Genomic DNA, 18,766 nt, shown 5'->3' with positions numbered 1-18,766 from the left:
TGTGAAGCTACAACCTAATTTAGTCCCCATTTTAACTACATACATTATTTATTTAATTATTTATAAGTTAATGTAACTCTTATTTTTGTCATGGTAGATGCTTCCCAAATATTATTAATAAACAGAAAAAACAATAAAAAATGAAAAAATTAACATAAAACACACAAAATAATGTCAAAATCTCAAAATATTAATGATGATAATAATAATAATAATAATAATAATAATAATAATAATAATAATAATAATAATAATAAAGACCATGTAGCATTTTTTTGAACGTTTAATTAAAGAGAATTGAAAACCTCAGATTAAAAAGAAAAACAATAATAATACTTTGATCATAGATACAAAACAAAATAAATAATTTTAATGATTAAATAGACATAAAAATAGATTAAATATTGATCAATGTGTAGATATAACCTAATCTAGTCCCCATTTTAACTACATACATTATTTCTTTTTTTTTAAGTTATTTTTTTTAAAACTCATTTAAAAGTCAACTATTGTACATACATGTATCATTTTGTAATTTTTAAAAAGTCAATGTAACCCTTCTTTTTGTTATGGTAGATGCTTCCCAAAAATTACTAATAAACAGAAAAAAAATTTAAAACAGAAATAATGAATATAAAACAAACAGAACAATTATGTAAAAATATCAAACCAATAACAATGATAATAAAGTTCAAGTAGCACTCAGCTATTTCTGAAAGCCTTATCAAAGAAGATTGTGAAAAAGACACTTTTATCAGTGCTGCTGAGCAGTTTGTCTTTGACAAGTAGGCAATCTGGTAGGACAAAATAAATGCAGCAGCGAGTAAAAACCCTGCGCACAGATGACACTTTACACTGCAATAAAATTACTTCGGTATTTGACAGTTGATCTGAACTTTAAGCAAAACCTAAGAATGAATTTCCAAAAACGCACTGAAACTACATCCTAATGCTAGAAAGAAAAGCGGCAATATATCTTTGGACAGGAAAGAAAAGCGTGTCTTGTTACTGTGACTTTATCGATGCTGCCAGCAGCGCCACAGATCACTGTATTAGCGTGAGTGATTTGTGGATAATGATGCCTAAATTGTTTTCAAGGCGAGTTTATTTGATTTTGATTGCATACGCTCACACGCATATTGAGAAATTGAGAAGCTGTGATCAATACTCTCCTCCCAGCTAAATCACTTCAGACTGGCGCGAAACAAACAGCATCTCCATCAGCAGTAGCAAAATGCATTTACAGCTATAGAAAAAAAATGATGGTACCACTTGGAAGTTTTCTGGATTTAATGGGTACAGCATGCGTTTGAGTAAAATGTTAATATGTATGCTTCTTTGAAGGTCTGGTTACAGTTCAAATAATAATATTGTTATTCAGAAATTAGGAAAATATAAATCAGTTGGTCAAAATATCTATTTTTTTATTTGTTGTGATTAAACTTCATATTTATTACACCAAAGAAGATTTCTTAACTCTTCAAAAGTGAAAAAAGGAAAAGAAACATGTTCAAAAAAACATGTAGCTTTATTTTTAGTTTCAAAAAAGTAAAAACTATATATATATATATATATATATATATATATATATATATATATATATAAAATATTATATAATGCAAAATAAATGGCATTGGTAGTTTGCATAACAAAATAAAAGTTTTAAATCACATTTAATTAATCACATTTTAAAAAATTTAAAAACTATAATTCCACAGTAAAGAAATTCCAAGTGTCTCAATTATTTCCATAGCTGTGTTTTCTCATGATTCAGGAAACTTGAGACAGTATTTGTTCAAGTGAATAAAGCTCACCTTATAGTCATATGTGGCGTCAGGATTCTCATCACAAGCAATGACCTCTGGTGCCATCCAATAAGGGGTGCCGATGAAAGTGTTCCTGCGGCTGACGGTTCGGTCCAGCTGTGCGCTCACACCGAAGTCCACTGGGGTTCAGATGAAGCACACAGAGAGAGGAAAGCAGTCTGATTAGTGTAAAACAAAGGCTATATAAGAGCTACAGAGACACAACCAGTCCAACAATTACTTCTTATCCCTGCGGACAAAAGAAGCAAAGACAAGCACGGTCGAGGCCCTGAAGTCTTGTTTCTAAGTTTTAAAGCAATCTCCTTGTCGTAACTTCATGTATGAACCAGATGTTATAAAATGTGATGTGATAAAATGATGAAAGCGTCTTTAAGGTTTCTTTATGGTGTTCATGTTTACTGTTTTTTGTAGGGCTGGGTAATGTCATCAGTTTGCCCTGCTAAAAAGACAGCTTTAATCAGCCTAGGCTGGTTGATTGGTTTTAACTAGTCTGGTTTTAGAGGGGTTTCTGCCATTCCAGGCTGGTTTCTACTAGCCATTTCCAGCCTGGTCTTAGCTGGTCAGGGTGGGAGATGACCAGCTAAAACCAGCTTGACCAGCCTAGCCAGGCTGGGAGCTAAGTCAAAACCAGCTATGTCCGGCTTAAACTAGGCTGGTCAAGCTGGTTTTAGCTGGTTTAGGCTACTCATTTTTCAGTCTGACCAGCTAAGACCAGGCTGGAAAGGGCTAGAAACCAGCCTAGAATTGGCAAAAAACCCTCTAAAGCCAGGCTGGTCAACCAGCTCAACCAAGCCAACCAGCTTAAGCTGGTTTAAGCTGTTTTTTATGCATAGATATAGATATAAATATATTTATCTATATATAAACTATATATCTATCTGGCTTCAATTTGGTTAAATTTAATTTAATATTGATTATGGATTATTATTGTTAAAAAAGTACCAATATCTGGGTTTCAGTCAACTTGTGTTAATGCACATTTTGCAGTATCACAGGAGAAACAATGGAAATGTCAAATATGAAATAAAAGTAATTTAACTTACAAAAAAAATAAAAATCACACTTGCTTGAGGTGGTTTTGGACTCTGACTTTAAACTGGGATGTAGCAAACATTAATCATTACACCAATGTGGCTAATCAGCTATCTTGGTTATGTTTGCCTTGTTTCCAGTTGGTTACTAGGTAACTAATAGTACAGTCACCAGCTCTTAAAATGTAATAAAAGTGCGCCTAATTCGCATGTGAGATTATTTATTTGTTCACAATCTGTGAAAAAATTAGATTTGCATTAGTATTAAAACCAAGTTAGTGACTATTTAAAAAATATGCATGTTGTTATCATTATCAAAATCATTAGAGTCCACAATCACTTATGGTATTTAGTGCCTCTAATACAAAATTAACACATATTTTCTTTCTATGGCTTGTAACTTTTTCCTGCAAACTTTTGACCAGGTGTTTGCACAAAACAACATAACGACTTTTGTGCTGAAAGGCATCAGTTGCACAGCGTCACCTAGCATACAGGTGTATTTCTGTTTTTCATTAAGCATCATCCAATGTCATGAAGTGATTTTGCACATTTGTGCATACAGCTCATCGCCTGTAAAAACCTCTTGAAAACAATGAATGTTGGAAAATGTCTTAAAATAGGCAAAAGTGATAACGTCCTGTTGTGCACAAGGCTTTAAAACGCTTTTAAATGGAAAAATGAAGAAACACAAAAGAAAAGATCAGATTGCCTGTCACAGTGGGCATGCCTGCCAAAATATGCAATGCTGGTCACTTATTTTTTTTTTTTTTACACATTTGGTGTGGAAGACCCTTAACGGCATAATTCTCCAAAAACTGAAAATTCTGTCATAATTTACTCACTCTTTATTTAATTCAAACCTGAGTTCTTTTTTTGAACATAGGATCAGATATTTTGATGTATACTGGAAACCTGTGACCATAGACTTCCATAGTATTTATTTTTCCCATTATGAAAGTCAATAGTAACAGGTTTTCAGCTTTATTCAAAATACCACTTGAGGGTGAGTAAACAGAGAGCAAATGTTCGGTTTTGGGTCAGCTTTCCCTTTAACCATTGCAATCTTAATAACAAATGAAACAACCAAAATTTCCACCTCATAAACGATAGCCGTTTTTCTGAAATGAGACATCCTCGATGGCATATGTGGCCAAAATGCAATAGAGCAGTCTCTGAAATGAGATGGAGCTACATTATGCTACAGGGCGAAGGGCTACATTACACAATTCAAGCTTGCGCCGCACATACTGTTAAAACAGAAGACTTCATATGAAGTAGTAAACATGATATAAGAAGCTAATTTACCAAGACACACTAAATTGAAAAATGGAAAACATTTATGGGATAATTCAAATAAGTAGGACATGCGATTGTCTGTGCTTTCAGGTAATTGGCTTCTCTTCACACTGAACACATCGATATGATAAGATACAAAAAGCAAATGTACTCAGGGCAGATGGGGGGCTGCTTTTACAAACACAAACCTTCAGCACTGAGCCTTAAGCATATTTATGAAATCTGCTGGAGTAACTGCGCTGTCAACTGAAGGATGATCAATTGTTTACCCTACACTGGCTAATTGATTTACCTCTGATCCAGCCTACTTTGTCTTACAGTCAATGTTGATTTCCTCGTAAAAGGAGGTGTCGCTAAAGGACAACAGAGCATTAGCATTGCCGTGTTGTTCTCCCTTCCATTCCTTTGCTTTGAAAGCTTCTCTGCGCAGTCACAGGGAGGACTGTCAATGCTATGTAAAGTTGTTTGAGCCTGAGGGCCGTGAGCTCACCTAGTTTGACCTCAGCGTTCTCTGTTAGCAGCACGTTCTGGCCTTTGATGTCTCTGTGGATGACTTTGTGTTGGTGGAGATGAGTGAGCCCCTGGCAGAGAGAGAGAAAGGGGGAGAGAACATGAATTAGCAGAGATAAAGGACAAGTGAATGGCAGAAGCCTTTATTCACAAACTAGGTTTTGAATGAGTACCATTGGAAACCTATTAATTTAAAACCTAATAAAAGCAGCCTTTATAAAATTAGGTATGGAATAAAATAGTTAAAGGTGCTGTATGTATATTTTTTGACTCCTCTAAATCATAAAATTAGTTTGCAAATATTTAAGAAACATGCCAAGTGAACACTTGTTTATCTAAAAAACAGTGCTGAAGTCAGATATTCTGCTACGAAAATGTGTTTTCCATGCTGGAACACGGCCTTTTTTTTTGGTTCTTTTAACCTGCCCACTGTTAGTTTAGCCAATTATATTTCAGCACTCTGGGTTGCCTTGGTGGAAAACCACTTATATTATTCATTCATTCAGAAAGGCTGTTAAAGCATACGACCATGACCAAATTGCAACTTACGATGGACAGTAGCAGAAATTCCACATGAGGTTAATTATTAGCAAATGATATAAATATTACAAACATAAACATTAGGTTAGCAGGTTACATTGTAGCCCCATGTCCTAACAACATGCTTCATTACGAGATAAGTAGTGATGAGCAATTTGCACCAGATGCAACACAACAGAAATGTAAATTCAGCCATTCAAAAGCACAGAATATGTACTCATTTCACAAAATGGTAAAGTTTATAATCTATTTATTGCATATTAACCCTGTTAATAATAATAACATATTAAATCTGCTGCTGCTTTTAGTATATGGCAATAATTGTTATGTAAAATGGCATTCAAACTCACATTATTAGCATTTACCACTGAATAAAGCAGATGAGAGGTACCACCTATGAGAAATACAAGCCATTTCTAATATATAATTCCAGGTATTGGTCAGAACAAAAACTCCTTTTAATATGGAAAATATTCCTTGTATTGGGTGTTGTTGCTTTTATTTAAAACACTCGCTCCTGTCCTTAATCTGGTGACCTGCGCTTAAGTTTGTTTTGATCTAGGAGTGCAATACCTAGTTCAACCACTGGGTGTCAAACTTGCGTACTGCACCTTTGCCAAAACCAAAAATTGTGTCACTGTTTAGTATATTCTTTAACTATTCTCGAGTAGTTTCAAAAGAGTGTCATTTTTTTGTGGAAAACACACACAAATGCAAAAGATTTAAGCTCAACATTTAAAATCTTCCAATCTGAAACGATACAGTACTATGCCATACTAATGATTAGAATAAATAATTTTATATGCTTTTTCTACTTTTTAAGTTTGACCCCACGCGAAGCGGCTTCTGGGTCAAAGCGCTGTATAGGGAGACTCAACAAATGGTAATAATAAACATTTAGAAATCGATGTAATACTTTTGAAAATCATGATCGCTATATATACACATCCATGCCTAATATCCGATGGCCAGAAAGTGATACATACATTGATTAAAATATTGCTAGCTGTGATGCAGCAAGTCCAGAAACTGTTGTGTGCACCATTATTTTTGCACATGAAAATTCACTTTAATGTATGGTGGGACATGGGACTAAAAAGTGGTCATAAACAAATATTTTCTCAATCTAAATGAGTAGCAGCTTGGATCTGGAAAAATTATACCATACATCACCGACTTAACAAGCGGATATATTAACCATTGCATATGCATATTTTTGATAAAAGTCTTGATGTGGTTATAAAAGGCTTATATTTCAGTGTTGCTCTTTAAATGCTTGATTTCCACTCAACACAAACAAAAACAAACATAAAATAAAATAAAATAAAATAAAATAAATTAAAATAAAATAAAATAAAATAAAATAAAATAGAATAGAATAGAATAGAATAGAATTAAATTGAAATAAATTAAATTAAAAATTGTATTATGGTTTTCACTGAAATATTAAACAGCACAACTATTTGTTTATGACTACTACTACTAATAATAATAATAATACATAAATAAATTAGAAATAAATAAATAAATAAATAAATACAAATAAACAGATATAAATAAATATATAAATAGTAAAACATAAAAAATAAATGGACATATAGATACAAATAAATAATTATATAGATGGAAATAAATAAAACAAAAATAAATACATAAATAAATAATTGTATTTATTTATTAATTTATAGATGTATTAATTGGTTTATTAAATAGTACCAAATCCTATTATGACGATAGATTTCTGGAGGATCACATGAAACTAGACTTGCAAAATTATGTTGAAAATCAGCTGTCATAGCAGAAATACATTTTTTTTAAATCATTAGCTCGTCTATATAGTTGATGAAGGTGGAATATCTGTTATACAGGATGATTATCTCAGTTAACTAAGTTGGTTTGGACTGTTAAACCACAATAAATATTAAACATGTTGCTAATGCTAGTCTGAATGCCTAGAACTTTCTGTTTGAATGCATCTTAAAGTGATCTTTCCAGCAGTGAATAAAGCACAGTGAGCTGAGTGATTACCCTGAGGATCTCTCTGCTAATGTAGGCAGTCCAGTCTTCCTTCAACGAGTTTCCTTTGGTGTTCTTGATCAGGTCCGTCACTGAGCCTGCGCCACAAAACTCCATCACCAGCTGCAGGGAAGACAACACAACATCACCTAAATGTAAATCATAAACATCCCTCAGTCCATAACAAATTCCCATAAGGACTCAAGTCATTTAAAATGAGAGATTTATGGCTTTTAAGTATGCCTGGTAGCTTTAGGATCAAACATATGTTACTGTACTGTAAAAAGTGATTAGTTACTTAAAGCAAGTAAACCAATTGCCTTAAAACAACAGGTTGACTTTACAAAAATAATGTAAATAAACTCATTGTAACTTAGAACTGTTAAGTTGACCTAATTTTTCTATTTATGCAAACTGTACTTAATTTTTATAACTTGCACTTTATTTAAACAAAAGTAAACTAATCACTTTTTCCCCCAATACATCTTTATTAAATTTGTTTTGTCCCCAGTTTTTCTGTATCTAGCAAAATGACATGCAGTAAAATAAATCTGCTCTTGTAGACTCCAGTGTGTCTTCTAAATTCAATGCAGGCTATAATTGTAGATTTGATAGACTTAATGAAGCACATAATAAGCAATATTGTAATATTACAAAAATTATTTAAAAACAGAGGTGCTAAATAGTCTGGCACTGTAAAAATTGATTAGTTGACTGACTAACATTAGTTAGGTGAGTACAATTTGCATAATTATAAAAAATTAAGTCAACATAACAGTTCCAAGGTACTATGGGTTTACTTACAATATTTTCGTAGTCAACTTGCTGCTTTAAGGCATGTGGTTTACTCACTTAAAGTAACTAATCACTTTTTACAGTGTGTATGGTCAGGTTGTGTTCACACTTGTCGAATCAAAAAAAAAAAAAAGAAACTTTCACATTGAGTTCTTTAGATAGTCTTTTGCTTAGGGTTAAACACAGTCATCTTTAAAAATTTTCTTTAAGAAAAAAGGATTTTAGGATGTATATTCTGGAATAAGTCATCCAAATCATGGATGACTTATAAAACCCAAAAGGGTAACTCAAACCGTTTGAGGACACAGATTGCAACAAACCATTTAAGTTCAAAAACTAATCCTAATGAGTACTGTGAACTTATTCCATTTAACTAAACGAAGCAATTTGAGCACAGTAAAGCCCAATAAATCAAGAGAACTCAAACCAACCGAGAACTGTAAAACCCAACAAGTTAAGACAACTCAAATCGTTTGAGAAAACCGATTGCTACAAACCATTTGAGTTAAAAACCTAATCTGTATGAGTACTGTGAACTTACTCCATTTAAGTTGAAGTAATAAGATATTTAATTAACTCATTACCTTCAACACTAAGTTCAAACTTCTTTTCAAGTAAGTAGAATTAACTTTCAGTAATTTGTGAGTTAATTACACACATTTCATTTGATAAAGTTGTCTGTTGGGTTTTACAGTGCATGTATTTTAGGATAAACTTGGTCATGGTATTTTTTTTTTCAAATGAGCACTTTTAGAGTTATAAATGTGTAAAACTTTGTAAACCTAACCAAGAAATCCTCTGCAATCTCAAACATTCCTAATACCTTCAACTAAAGGCCAACATCTGAAAGAAAAAAAAGGTCTTTTTACGGTTGTAATTTTTTTGAGGTCCTATTTGTTTAGATCCGTACATTCGTTTTTAAATTGAAGTGCACCACAGTTTGTTCAAAAATAGTCTGAGATCCATCTTGTCATACATTTCTGTGCGTCTTAGGTGTGCACTATGGTTTTGATGGCTTAATCATTGTTTTCACCCTTATTCAACTGAACGGAGCTTGAGAAAAATCGTACCAGAGTTTGGTTTAATTGAAGTGTGAATATACACTTCCATTAAAATAGAGCATAAATTATAGTCTTTCTCTTCTGGGAAACAGAGAAAAAAAATCAGCGACTCATCAAGGACTACATGGATATTTGGCCGATCAAATACCTGCTTAGAATGGAAATGTCCCACCCCCTAACATTATCTGCCACATGTTTCAATAGCACCTTTTGTACCTAAAATTATATTTCATATAGATAATGACAAACTGAGATTTGAACAAGCATTGAACAAATTGTAACAGTTTCTCTAAAAAGTTCAAATTAATTGAACTGCAAAAAATTAAAGTTGACTCAACTTAAGTTAAATTGCTGCAGTTTTTTTTTTTTTTTTTTGAGTTGACATGGCTCTTAACCCAAGTACTGTAGAGGACTTGATTTAAGTTAACTCATCAAAGCTGAGCAGCAAGTTGCCTTACAATTTTTAGCAGAGTCAATGTTCTTTTTATTTTTATAGTGTATTTATAATGCTTTTTTCTGACACGCATGTTCTCTTTAGATAGTTTGAGAAATATTTAGGTAAAGGATCTAGGTACTGCAGTGGAATTGATGATGCAGATTGGTCTACTGTAATTACAAAAATTGTATTTTAAAGAGATACATCAGCCCCCAAAATTAAAATCTACTCCTATTTAATTACCCTGAAGTGATTTCAATCCTTTAAGAGTTACATGTTTATGATGAACACAAAAGAAGACATTTTGCATAGTGTTAGAAACCAGTATATTTACTTTCAATTGGTTACACGTGTCCAACATTTTTCAAAATAACTTTGTGTGTTTTAATAAATAACAAAACTCAGCATCTCAATGTCCTTTTATTCTCTTACATTGCATGTTTTTGTCTGTTTGTTTGCTTTTGCATTGCACATTCAAGGTCATATTTGCATGTTTATAAGCACTGATAAAACCACAAAGAAAAACAACAACTATTGAACATCTCTTAGCCTCCTGAATTTCGTATTTGTTCAGTTGTCCCATTTAATCTTATTTATTTTGCCCCCCGCCTGCCATCTCCTTATCAAAAATATATTAGAACAACCCACTCAAATTGCAAACAATCACAAACAAAAACCCGAACAAACAAACGGCACAATAGGGGCCGCCTGCTTTAATCAGTCTGTTACTTTTTTATGGGATTACACCCCATTGAGCACTGGGTGGATTTTTATCATTACAATAAAACAGAGAGAGGAAAGTCCCTCGGATCATTAAAAAACATGATAAATATTGCAGCATTCAACACAAACAGCCAAGTAGGGACATTCAAATGGAGGACATAAATCTTTGAGCACTGTTCGACCGCATGAGAGAGAGAGAGAGAGAGCAAGCGTGTGAGATCTGTCCATTAATATGCATGTGGATGCTGGGATAAATGTAGCAGACAAGAGGAAAGGCCTGTCACTATCGTCATGCGCTGAAGATCTGATCCGCTCCCCTCCCACCGGTCCGTGTCTCCCAGACCCAGGACGTGCAGCGTTTAAAAGGCTGCATCACTCAGGTTTAATTGGACCTGACTTGGCTGCAAGAATGAAACTAGCTGGCAAGCGCAGGAGATCAGCTGGGACTTTCACTGTAATATCTAATGTGGATATTAGAAGTAATCGCTTTTCTTCAAAGTGTTTCATTGAAAGTACAAAAACAAAAATGAAACATGCTAAACAAAACTTTAAAAAAAACTCGAATAAATAGAAAACAAAACAAAAAAAAAGTAAACAAAAATATTTAGCAATTCCATGCAAATGTCAAACTTTCCATGATTTAATTTTTTTAACCAAAATAGCAAATTTCTAGGTTTTTGTGTATGCTATTTTACAGTACTGTGAAATTACTCCAAACTGTCTCTGTCAGTGTTTTCAAACAATTATATTTGATTTACCAAAGGCACACAAGTGGCAAGTTTACACAACCATAGCGAAGAGATGTCACATGCATAACAAATATTTTTCATCGTAAATGCAAAAATGTCAAATAAACAACCAATCATGGTTGTTCTATAGTGAGCCAACTCTTATCTTTTTATTAGCATTATTTCTTGGGGGTTGTGCAGTTTACATTTACCAGAATTCTATCCGGCAAACTCGCTAACTTTTTTGGTCACATCTATAACGCATGTTTATTTTCCTCATTTAAAATAAAAAAAATAAATCTTTAGTTAGTTGTTATGGAAAATATAAACAGATGTTTATGATCTTAAAATATACTTTCTCTGTAAATTTAGATTCTGAATTTTACGGTAAATGTCCATAATGCTGTAATTGCTCAATACTAAACAAAAACAAAACTGTTTCATCAAAAGTAAAAAATAAATAAATAAATAAAAATAAATAAAGTTCTGAACTGAACACATGGAGCAAAACAAAACAGCTGGGGTAAAAACAGAACCAAACCAAAGCAAAACTAAATTAAAACTATAAAAAAGAACAAATAGAGAAGAGAACAAATAAGAAAAACAAAAGCAATACTAAACAAAACATGCACAACACAAAAACATAAAACAAGAGGAACAAAAACAAAAGCTCTCCATATGCATAAAGCACTTTCTTATAAACAATCTATGTTTCTGAGTAAACATTGTGCAATTCTGAGTGGGCTTCACACAGGTGAGTGAACTGAACAAACCAACGGTGGAAAACAGCTTTTTCCTCCAACACTCTGATGCAAGAACTAAATAAAAAAAAAAAAAAACAGCTAAACTAAGTTAGACTTGGAATCATTATCATGGGATGTATATACAGTATTGCTGCTCTCTGCTGATTTAAAGCGCTTTAATAATCCTCAATCCCCTTTTAAGATGTTTATGATAAAGACATCTGCTTAATTGTGGATCCATCGGCGCCGCTTTAGTGGCATTACTTGCAACAACTTTCTCAACTTTAAGCACCAATGGACACGTCAGCCAATCAAATCGCTTTATGCAAATACCCCAGCTCAGAAAGTAGCCTATTGCCAACTAATTTCATTGGCTGACACTGCTATGATGATCGCCTCCGTCAAGAGTTGACACCAAAGCCTTGTGTCAATTGGGTGCAACAAAAAGAGAAATTATTTTTTATATATATATTGTTTCATTTAATATTTAATGTTAAGCGCTGCCCTTTACCATGAAAATCATGGGAAACTCTTTGTTCAATAGGAATATTAAAGAATTGGAGTTTGCATATGTATAGCTTGAGGCTTCCTATATAAAGTCTGAAGATCATGTTACAAATCCGAGAAGAGAGAGCTACACCACAGAATAATGATGAGATGAAGGGAAAGAACGCAAGGACACAATAACACTTCAAGCTTTAACTCAAGCGACTGTCACACAAACTTTGCTACTCTGAAATGTCCTTGAAAAATGAACTGATGTAAAAATTCAGCTCTTTTCTTCAGCCGTCATTAAGATATGTACTAAGGGGAAAGGCAATTCCTCAGATGCAAAAAGGTGATATTGCTGTAATGCAGATAAGCCCATATTACAGAGGGAGTGTGTTAGTTAATCACTGCTCATTAATCTTTGCCCGTTTGTTTTCCCAGATGGAGGCAGTGAACTCTTCCAGAAGAAAGCAGGATTTGTTCTCATGAAAAGGGCAACTGACAAATAACCACATCTACCGTTCTAGTACAGAATCAAGTGCTTTGACAAACACTGGGAAATAAACTCGCATTTAAACACCTACAGTACCTAAAAGTCTACTCTGAGTTGTTTGCTGTCTGAAGCTGTTCTTGATGCAAATGAAAATGGCAAATGCAACTCATTACATAGATTTAACTGTTTTGTACCTGAGCCAACACAAAAAAACTGAAGTATAGTTCAAATGCAGCCAAAATATATATTTTTAAATTGTTTTTAGTTATGTCACAACACAGCAATTCATAAACTTGTTAAACCTTTAATTAATCATTAAAGGATTGCCTAGACTTGAAAATGATCATAATCCTATAACTCATGCTGTTGCATGTGTTCATTTAGTATTATTTTAATACAATTTCAGTTAGAATTGTGTTGTTTCGTCATTTTGATGTTTGTGCCTTTAGTTTTTAATGTCTATACACTACAGGGTTTTAGTTTCTTACATGCATTGCATTTAATTAAAAAATCTGTTATAATATTATTATTTTTTCAGTATTTAGCTGGATATTGCGTACTCTTCATTAAGATAAGAATTAGTCAGATTTACAGTTTGGTTTAATTAAAATATATCATTCCAGGACTATTTAATTTTGATTACAAGGTTTTGTAGCATAATTTACAACATCAACTCAGACAATATATGACTGTAATCTATTAAAAATCTTAATGAATCACTTTTTACAACTTTGAGTTTAAAAGTTGTTGGAAGAAAGATCCCATAATGCAACTAAAAAGCATAAATATATGATAAAAATTAAAAAATACAAACATCAATGACCAAAAAAAGGTATAAGGATTTTTTTATAGTCTAGCTAACAGTTTAAGCTATATTTAAAGCAAAACTTTTTTTAGCTACACAAAACAATAACAGGACAATTCACTCAAAAATGAAAGCAGTCACCTTTTGCTTGCTTGTCAGATAAGCCAGGACTTTAGACTTTAAGTGTGTTTTCACTAATTAAATATAGCCATCTTCGAATTTGACAATAACAATAGTAAGGCGATTACAGTGAAATAGTTGCCTGTAAATTTAAATCACTGTCGATAGCTCAGCCTGTGCTAAAGTAGATGATGATCTTTTTCATGCAATTTTATTTTCAATCATTCTTGAAAAAAAAATTGGAAATCAGTATCAGTATCTGCCCAAATGCTTTATAATAATTTATTTATTTTTTTTAATTTAATCAATTAGTTGATAGGTAAAATAAAAATGAATGAATGAATGAATGAATGAACAATGTATAATTGAATGAATAAATGAATAAATAAATGGTAAATCTTAACACTTATTTTGATAGTCCATTTGAGTATTAGTTGACTGCTTAATGTCTGTTGATACTGCTCCATCAACAGACATTTAACTGACTATAAGAAACGATACAGTATAAATATGTGTATAAATGTATGAATAAATGAATGAACAATTAAATAATTAATTAAATAAAAAATGAATAAATTATTGAATAAATAAATGAAATACATGAATAAATAAATTAACAAATTAATAAATGAATGCATAATTAAATAAATAAATTAATGCATAAATTAATAAATAAATGAATGAATTAATGAACGAATGAATAAATAAATGAATGAATAAAATAAATGAATACATAATTGAATGAATGAATGAGTGGATGCATTAATAATTAATTAATTAATTAATTAATTAATTAAATGTATGAAAATTAAATAAGCAATGAATAAATAAATATATAAAATAAAATAAAATACAATAAATTAATTTATTAATTATCAAATAAATTAATCAATAAATAAATAAATGAATAAATAAATAAATAAATAGAAAATGAATAAATGAAGAATAAATGAATAAAACTATAAAATTAAATAAAATATATTAAATTAAAATGAATAAATAACTAAATGAATGAATGAAATATTAAAAAATAATAACGAATGAATGAATGAATGAATGAATGAATGAATGAATGAATGAATGAATGAATGAATGAATGAATGAATGAATGAATGAAAATTCTAGGCTGGTTGCATCACTAACAATCACTAACTCAGCTGATCCTCGAACCTTCAAATTTAGCCTTAGTTGTGCAGTAATGTGAAGTGACTTGTGCTCGGAGCTCCTCTAATCGCACTTGAGCAGAGAGTGTCCTGTCTAGACACGGCCTCTGAGCTCAACCCTCAGGTTCCAATACTCCATGTTAGTCGAGCACACAGCAGCTACTCGAGCCGCCGCCTCTGGAAATGGCCTCCAGTTAAATAAGGAAACACTTTGCATTATTCAGTTCTCCGAAACTCAGCATTTGCTGCCGAGTCCAGTGCTGAGCCTCAACAGAATCGTGATGTTCATTCGAGGATAAATTGGGTGAAGTTGAGCTCAGTAATCATGAGGTCTTTTAAGCAAATCATAACCTACTTACGACATGCAAAAAACACAACAACAAATAATTAAAAATAAAACATCATGTCCTGCTTGACCTCTTTAATACTTAATGATTCACAAGAAACTGGTTCTTTTTGTGTCTGGGATGTTATAAAGGAGGAAGAATGAGATCATTGAGCTCTGCTGATGAGGTTGTGTTGTGGTTGACAGCGCTTCTCTATTTTAAGATGCTGACTCATTTTCATAGACTATCACAGTCAGTCTGAGGCTGTGATTCAGCACCAGCGTGTCCGACTAGACAGAGGAGTCTCCAAAAGAGTGTGGGATGTGCAGGCATTTCATAACTACAGTAGATTTTATTTGACTGCATTAGATCTCAGCTACTGCTCTTATTAGCTGCAGTATACTGAAACTAAATTTCCTTTTTTTAGGAAAATAAAACACATATTGCAGGGAAGCATTTCACTGATCAAAAATAGTAGCAAAATTGTAAAACTGTTATGATCAATATATAATGACAACATATTTTGCGTGCTAACCATATAAGATCTAATTTAGTTAGAACATCATGTTACAAATTCGATGAGAGACATTAGATCAAATGTTTAGGTAATTTTAATTTAAAGTAGGAACTTTTTTTTGTTATTTTTTAACAGTGTTAAAAATGTTACAAAACATAGTTAACTAGGTCATAAGTAGGGACAGACAGAATCTGCTGACATTTTTTGCTATTTCTGCACAGAATTTTGAAAAAAAAAAATCTGCAAATTTATGCGTAATGATTTTGGGAGTATAATAACTAAAGACTTAATATATGACATAAAACATAATAGCTTTTAAACTTTTATTGAATGTTTACAATGCAAATCCAATTAGATCCACTTTTTTGATAAACAAAGCAAGTCTCACATATAATAGATCTACTAAAAGACTATTACTTTACAAACTGTACTGTAAATAAATCATATGAACATTTTCATATCAGTTGATAATATTACTGAAATGAATATAAAAACTGAATAAATATCAATTTATACACATTTATAAGTAAATAAATAGACTCGATGATGGGTTAAAAATCTGCAGAAATTGTGCGGACCTATATAATCTTATAAATAATCTTTCCATTGATGTATGGTTTGTTATGGGTGGACAACATATTTTCTGATATACAATTATTTTAAGTCTGAAATTTGAGAGTTCATTACCTTTAAAAATTGTCCAAATTAGGTTCTTGGCAATGCATAACAACCAAAAAGTTTTGATGTATTTACAGAAAGAAATTTACAAAACGCTTTTAAGGAACATAATCTTTATTTAATATTCAAATGATTTTTGGCACTAAAAAATAATAGAATCAATATTTTTATAATATTTAATAATAATTCCCTACATTTATATAACGCTTTTCTAGGCAATTTAATTGCTTTACACATTGGAGGAATCTCCTCAAACACCACCAATATTTTTGATAAAACCAAAAAAATCAATCATTTTGAACAAGACTTTGTGGTTCATGGCCACTTTTTCCTAAGAAATATGGTTTTTATGAACTTGCCATTTAGTAACTGAGAATAAACAATAATAATAAAAAAAAATGTTTTCAATAAAATAGGTTAGCCGTTTTTAATATTGATAATAAATGTAAAATGTTTATATTCATATTAGACTGATATCTGAAGATACAGGTCACAACTAAAGAGGTAAAGTATAGATCTAGTAGTGAAGTAATAACCAGTAATAATAGCAGTAATAATAATATTAATTATTAATAATAGTAATAATAATAATAATAATAATAATAATAATAGTAATAATAGCAATAAATAAAATATATTAACATAAGAAATTGTTATTTCACATTGCAAAAAAACTAATACAAATTAACAAAATAAAAAATATAATATAATATAATATAATATAATATAATATAATATAATATAATATTAAACAATACGATACGATGCGATATAATATGATATAATTTAATATAATATATAAGCATTATCACAATAATATAATAAAATGTAATGTAATATAATGAAATAAAAGGTTATATAATATAATAAGATATTATATAAAATAAAATAATATAATAAAATATAATGTAATAAAATAAAATAATGTAAAATAAAATAAAATAAAAAATAAAATGTAATATAAAATAATATAATATAAAACAATATAATACAATTTTATATAATATAATATAATATAATATAATATAATATAATATAATATAATATCAGAAAAAAATGCTGGTTTACTGCATCTTTGATTAAACAAAATGTAACCAAGTATGAGTTTTATTTCTTTAAATTATTATTATTATTATTATTATTAGTATAAAAATATTTATCTCAAACTTTGAAAAGTAGTGTACAGTAGCTTACTATAAATAAATTATTGTACAAAACTTGAGATGCATCCTTAGAGAAATAATAAATGAACTACAAAAGTAGCAGATGCACTTTCAGAAAGTTATTAGCAATCAGAAATAATTGAAAAGATCTCAAAACCCATTTGTGCATCACATATTCATGAGCACAGCCTCTCATCCGTGTTAAACCAACAAGATTTTTAGCCAACCCTGATGTCAGAACAAGACCTTTAACAGCTAGCACAGCAGCACAAACCAGCAAAAACAGCAGCCTAAAGAAACGTCAAAACGACATGCTGCTGTAAGCTGGTCTTTTTTTAAAGGGCAGCCTTTTATTGCCTCTGCTTCAGTCTGAATAAAATGTGCAATGTGCTGCAAACTAATCTTTGTGCGCTCAGACAAAACTGAAGGGCTAATTTATAGGCTTCGAGCTTAATTCGGAGTTCAGAGCACTAACTGCTGTGTTAAGGCCAAACTGGTGCGAGCGCTCGTAAAATAGAAAGTGCTTATGCAATCGGCAGGAGTGAATGAATTCCTTTGGAAACACGAATGCCAAGAGGACAGCGCCAAACTTGAATGTGGCTTTCAAATCACTTGATCATGCAAAGAGCTTCCTTCTCTCATCCTTTGTCTTCTGGATTTTGTTTGGCAGGTCAGAAAGAATATTGAGGAGGTCTGTGGCCCTCGAGCCTCACAGCAGAGGGAATTTCACCCTTCATCCGAAAGGTCTGGTCATTCAAAGACTGTCACTCAGTGGCCACATGTGTCACAAATGCACTTCATTTCCTGTGATGTCTATCTTTATTGGTGCAGCGCTGCGTCTATGCACCCCTGTGTGTCCCTGCTGCCGCTGATAAACAACACAAATTACCCTGCCGCTATCAGACCTGTCCTGTCTTTCAGCAGAGAAGAGAAGTGGACAGAGAGGGAAAGTACAGATCGAAGAAGCAAAGTCCAGACAGCAGACATAGGGAAAACCCTTTCTGACCTTAGAATTGTGATTGTTACTGACTTTAGGTTAAAACAATCTTAACAGAGTGTATTGTTCATTGACTACTGCAAGCGTGCCATTCATAGATTTATCAGAATAGGTCCACTCATATTTGTCAATCACATAAGTCATCTAGTTAGTCTGTGAGACCGACTGGAGAAGATCAACACATTTTGTCTGATGAATCACACGAGTTATTCAAAATTTCATACCTTTGCTTTTGGATTACTTACTTACTTACTCAACAGTGGATGTTTAGTCACACCTGATTGGTGTTTCGTATCATCTACTTTTC

General features: G+C 31.8%; 1 protein-coding gene across 12 annotated transcripts in view; it reads right to left on the bottom strand.

The window, feature by feature from the left end:
- tnika (TRAF2 and NCK interacting kinase a) overlaps positions 1 to 18,766 on the bottom strand; it is a 159,626-nt gene that overhangs the window by 59,112 nt on the left and 81,748 nt on the right. For all 12 annotated transcript variants that reach the window (XR_015477551.1, XM_087238840.1, XM_087238829.1 and 9 more), the window contains 3 exon segments: positions 7,235 to 7,345; positions 4,647 to 4,737; positions 1,815 to 1,945 (listed from right to left, as the gene is read on the bottom strand). Coding sequence is in view for 8 of the 12 variants with exons in the window: in XM_087238829.1 (XP_087094955.1) it covers positions 1,815 to 1,945; positions 4,647 to 4,737; positions 7,235 to 7,345 (333 nt within the window). In the remaining 4 variants the exon portion in view is untranslated.

The sequence above is a fragment of the Danio rerio genome, chromosome 2, assembly GCF_052040795.2.
Source record: "Danio rerio strain M-AB ecotype USA chromosome 2, GRCz13ab, whole genome shotgun sequence".
In the NCBI taxonomy this organism is placed as follows: Eukaryota; Metazoa; Chordata; class Actinopteri; order Cypriniformes; family Danionidae; genus Danio; species Danio rerio.
Note: the sequence above shows the minus strand (reverse complement) of the source record. Positions and strands in the feature narration are given on the sequence as shown.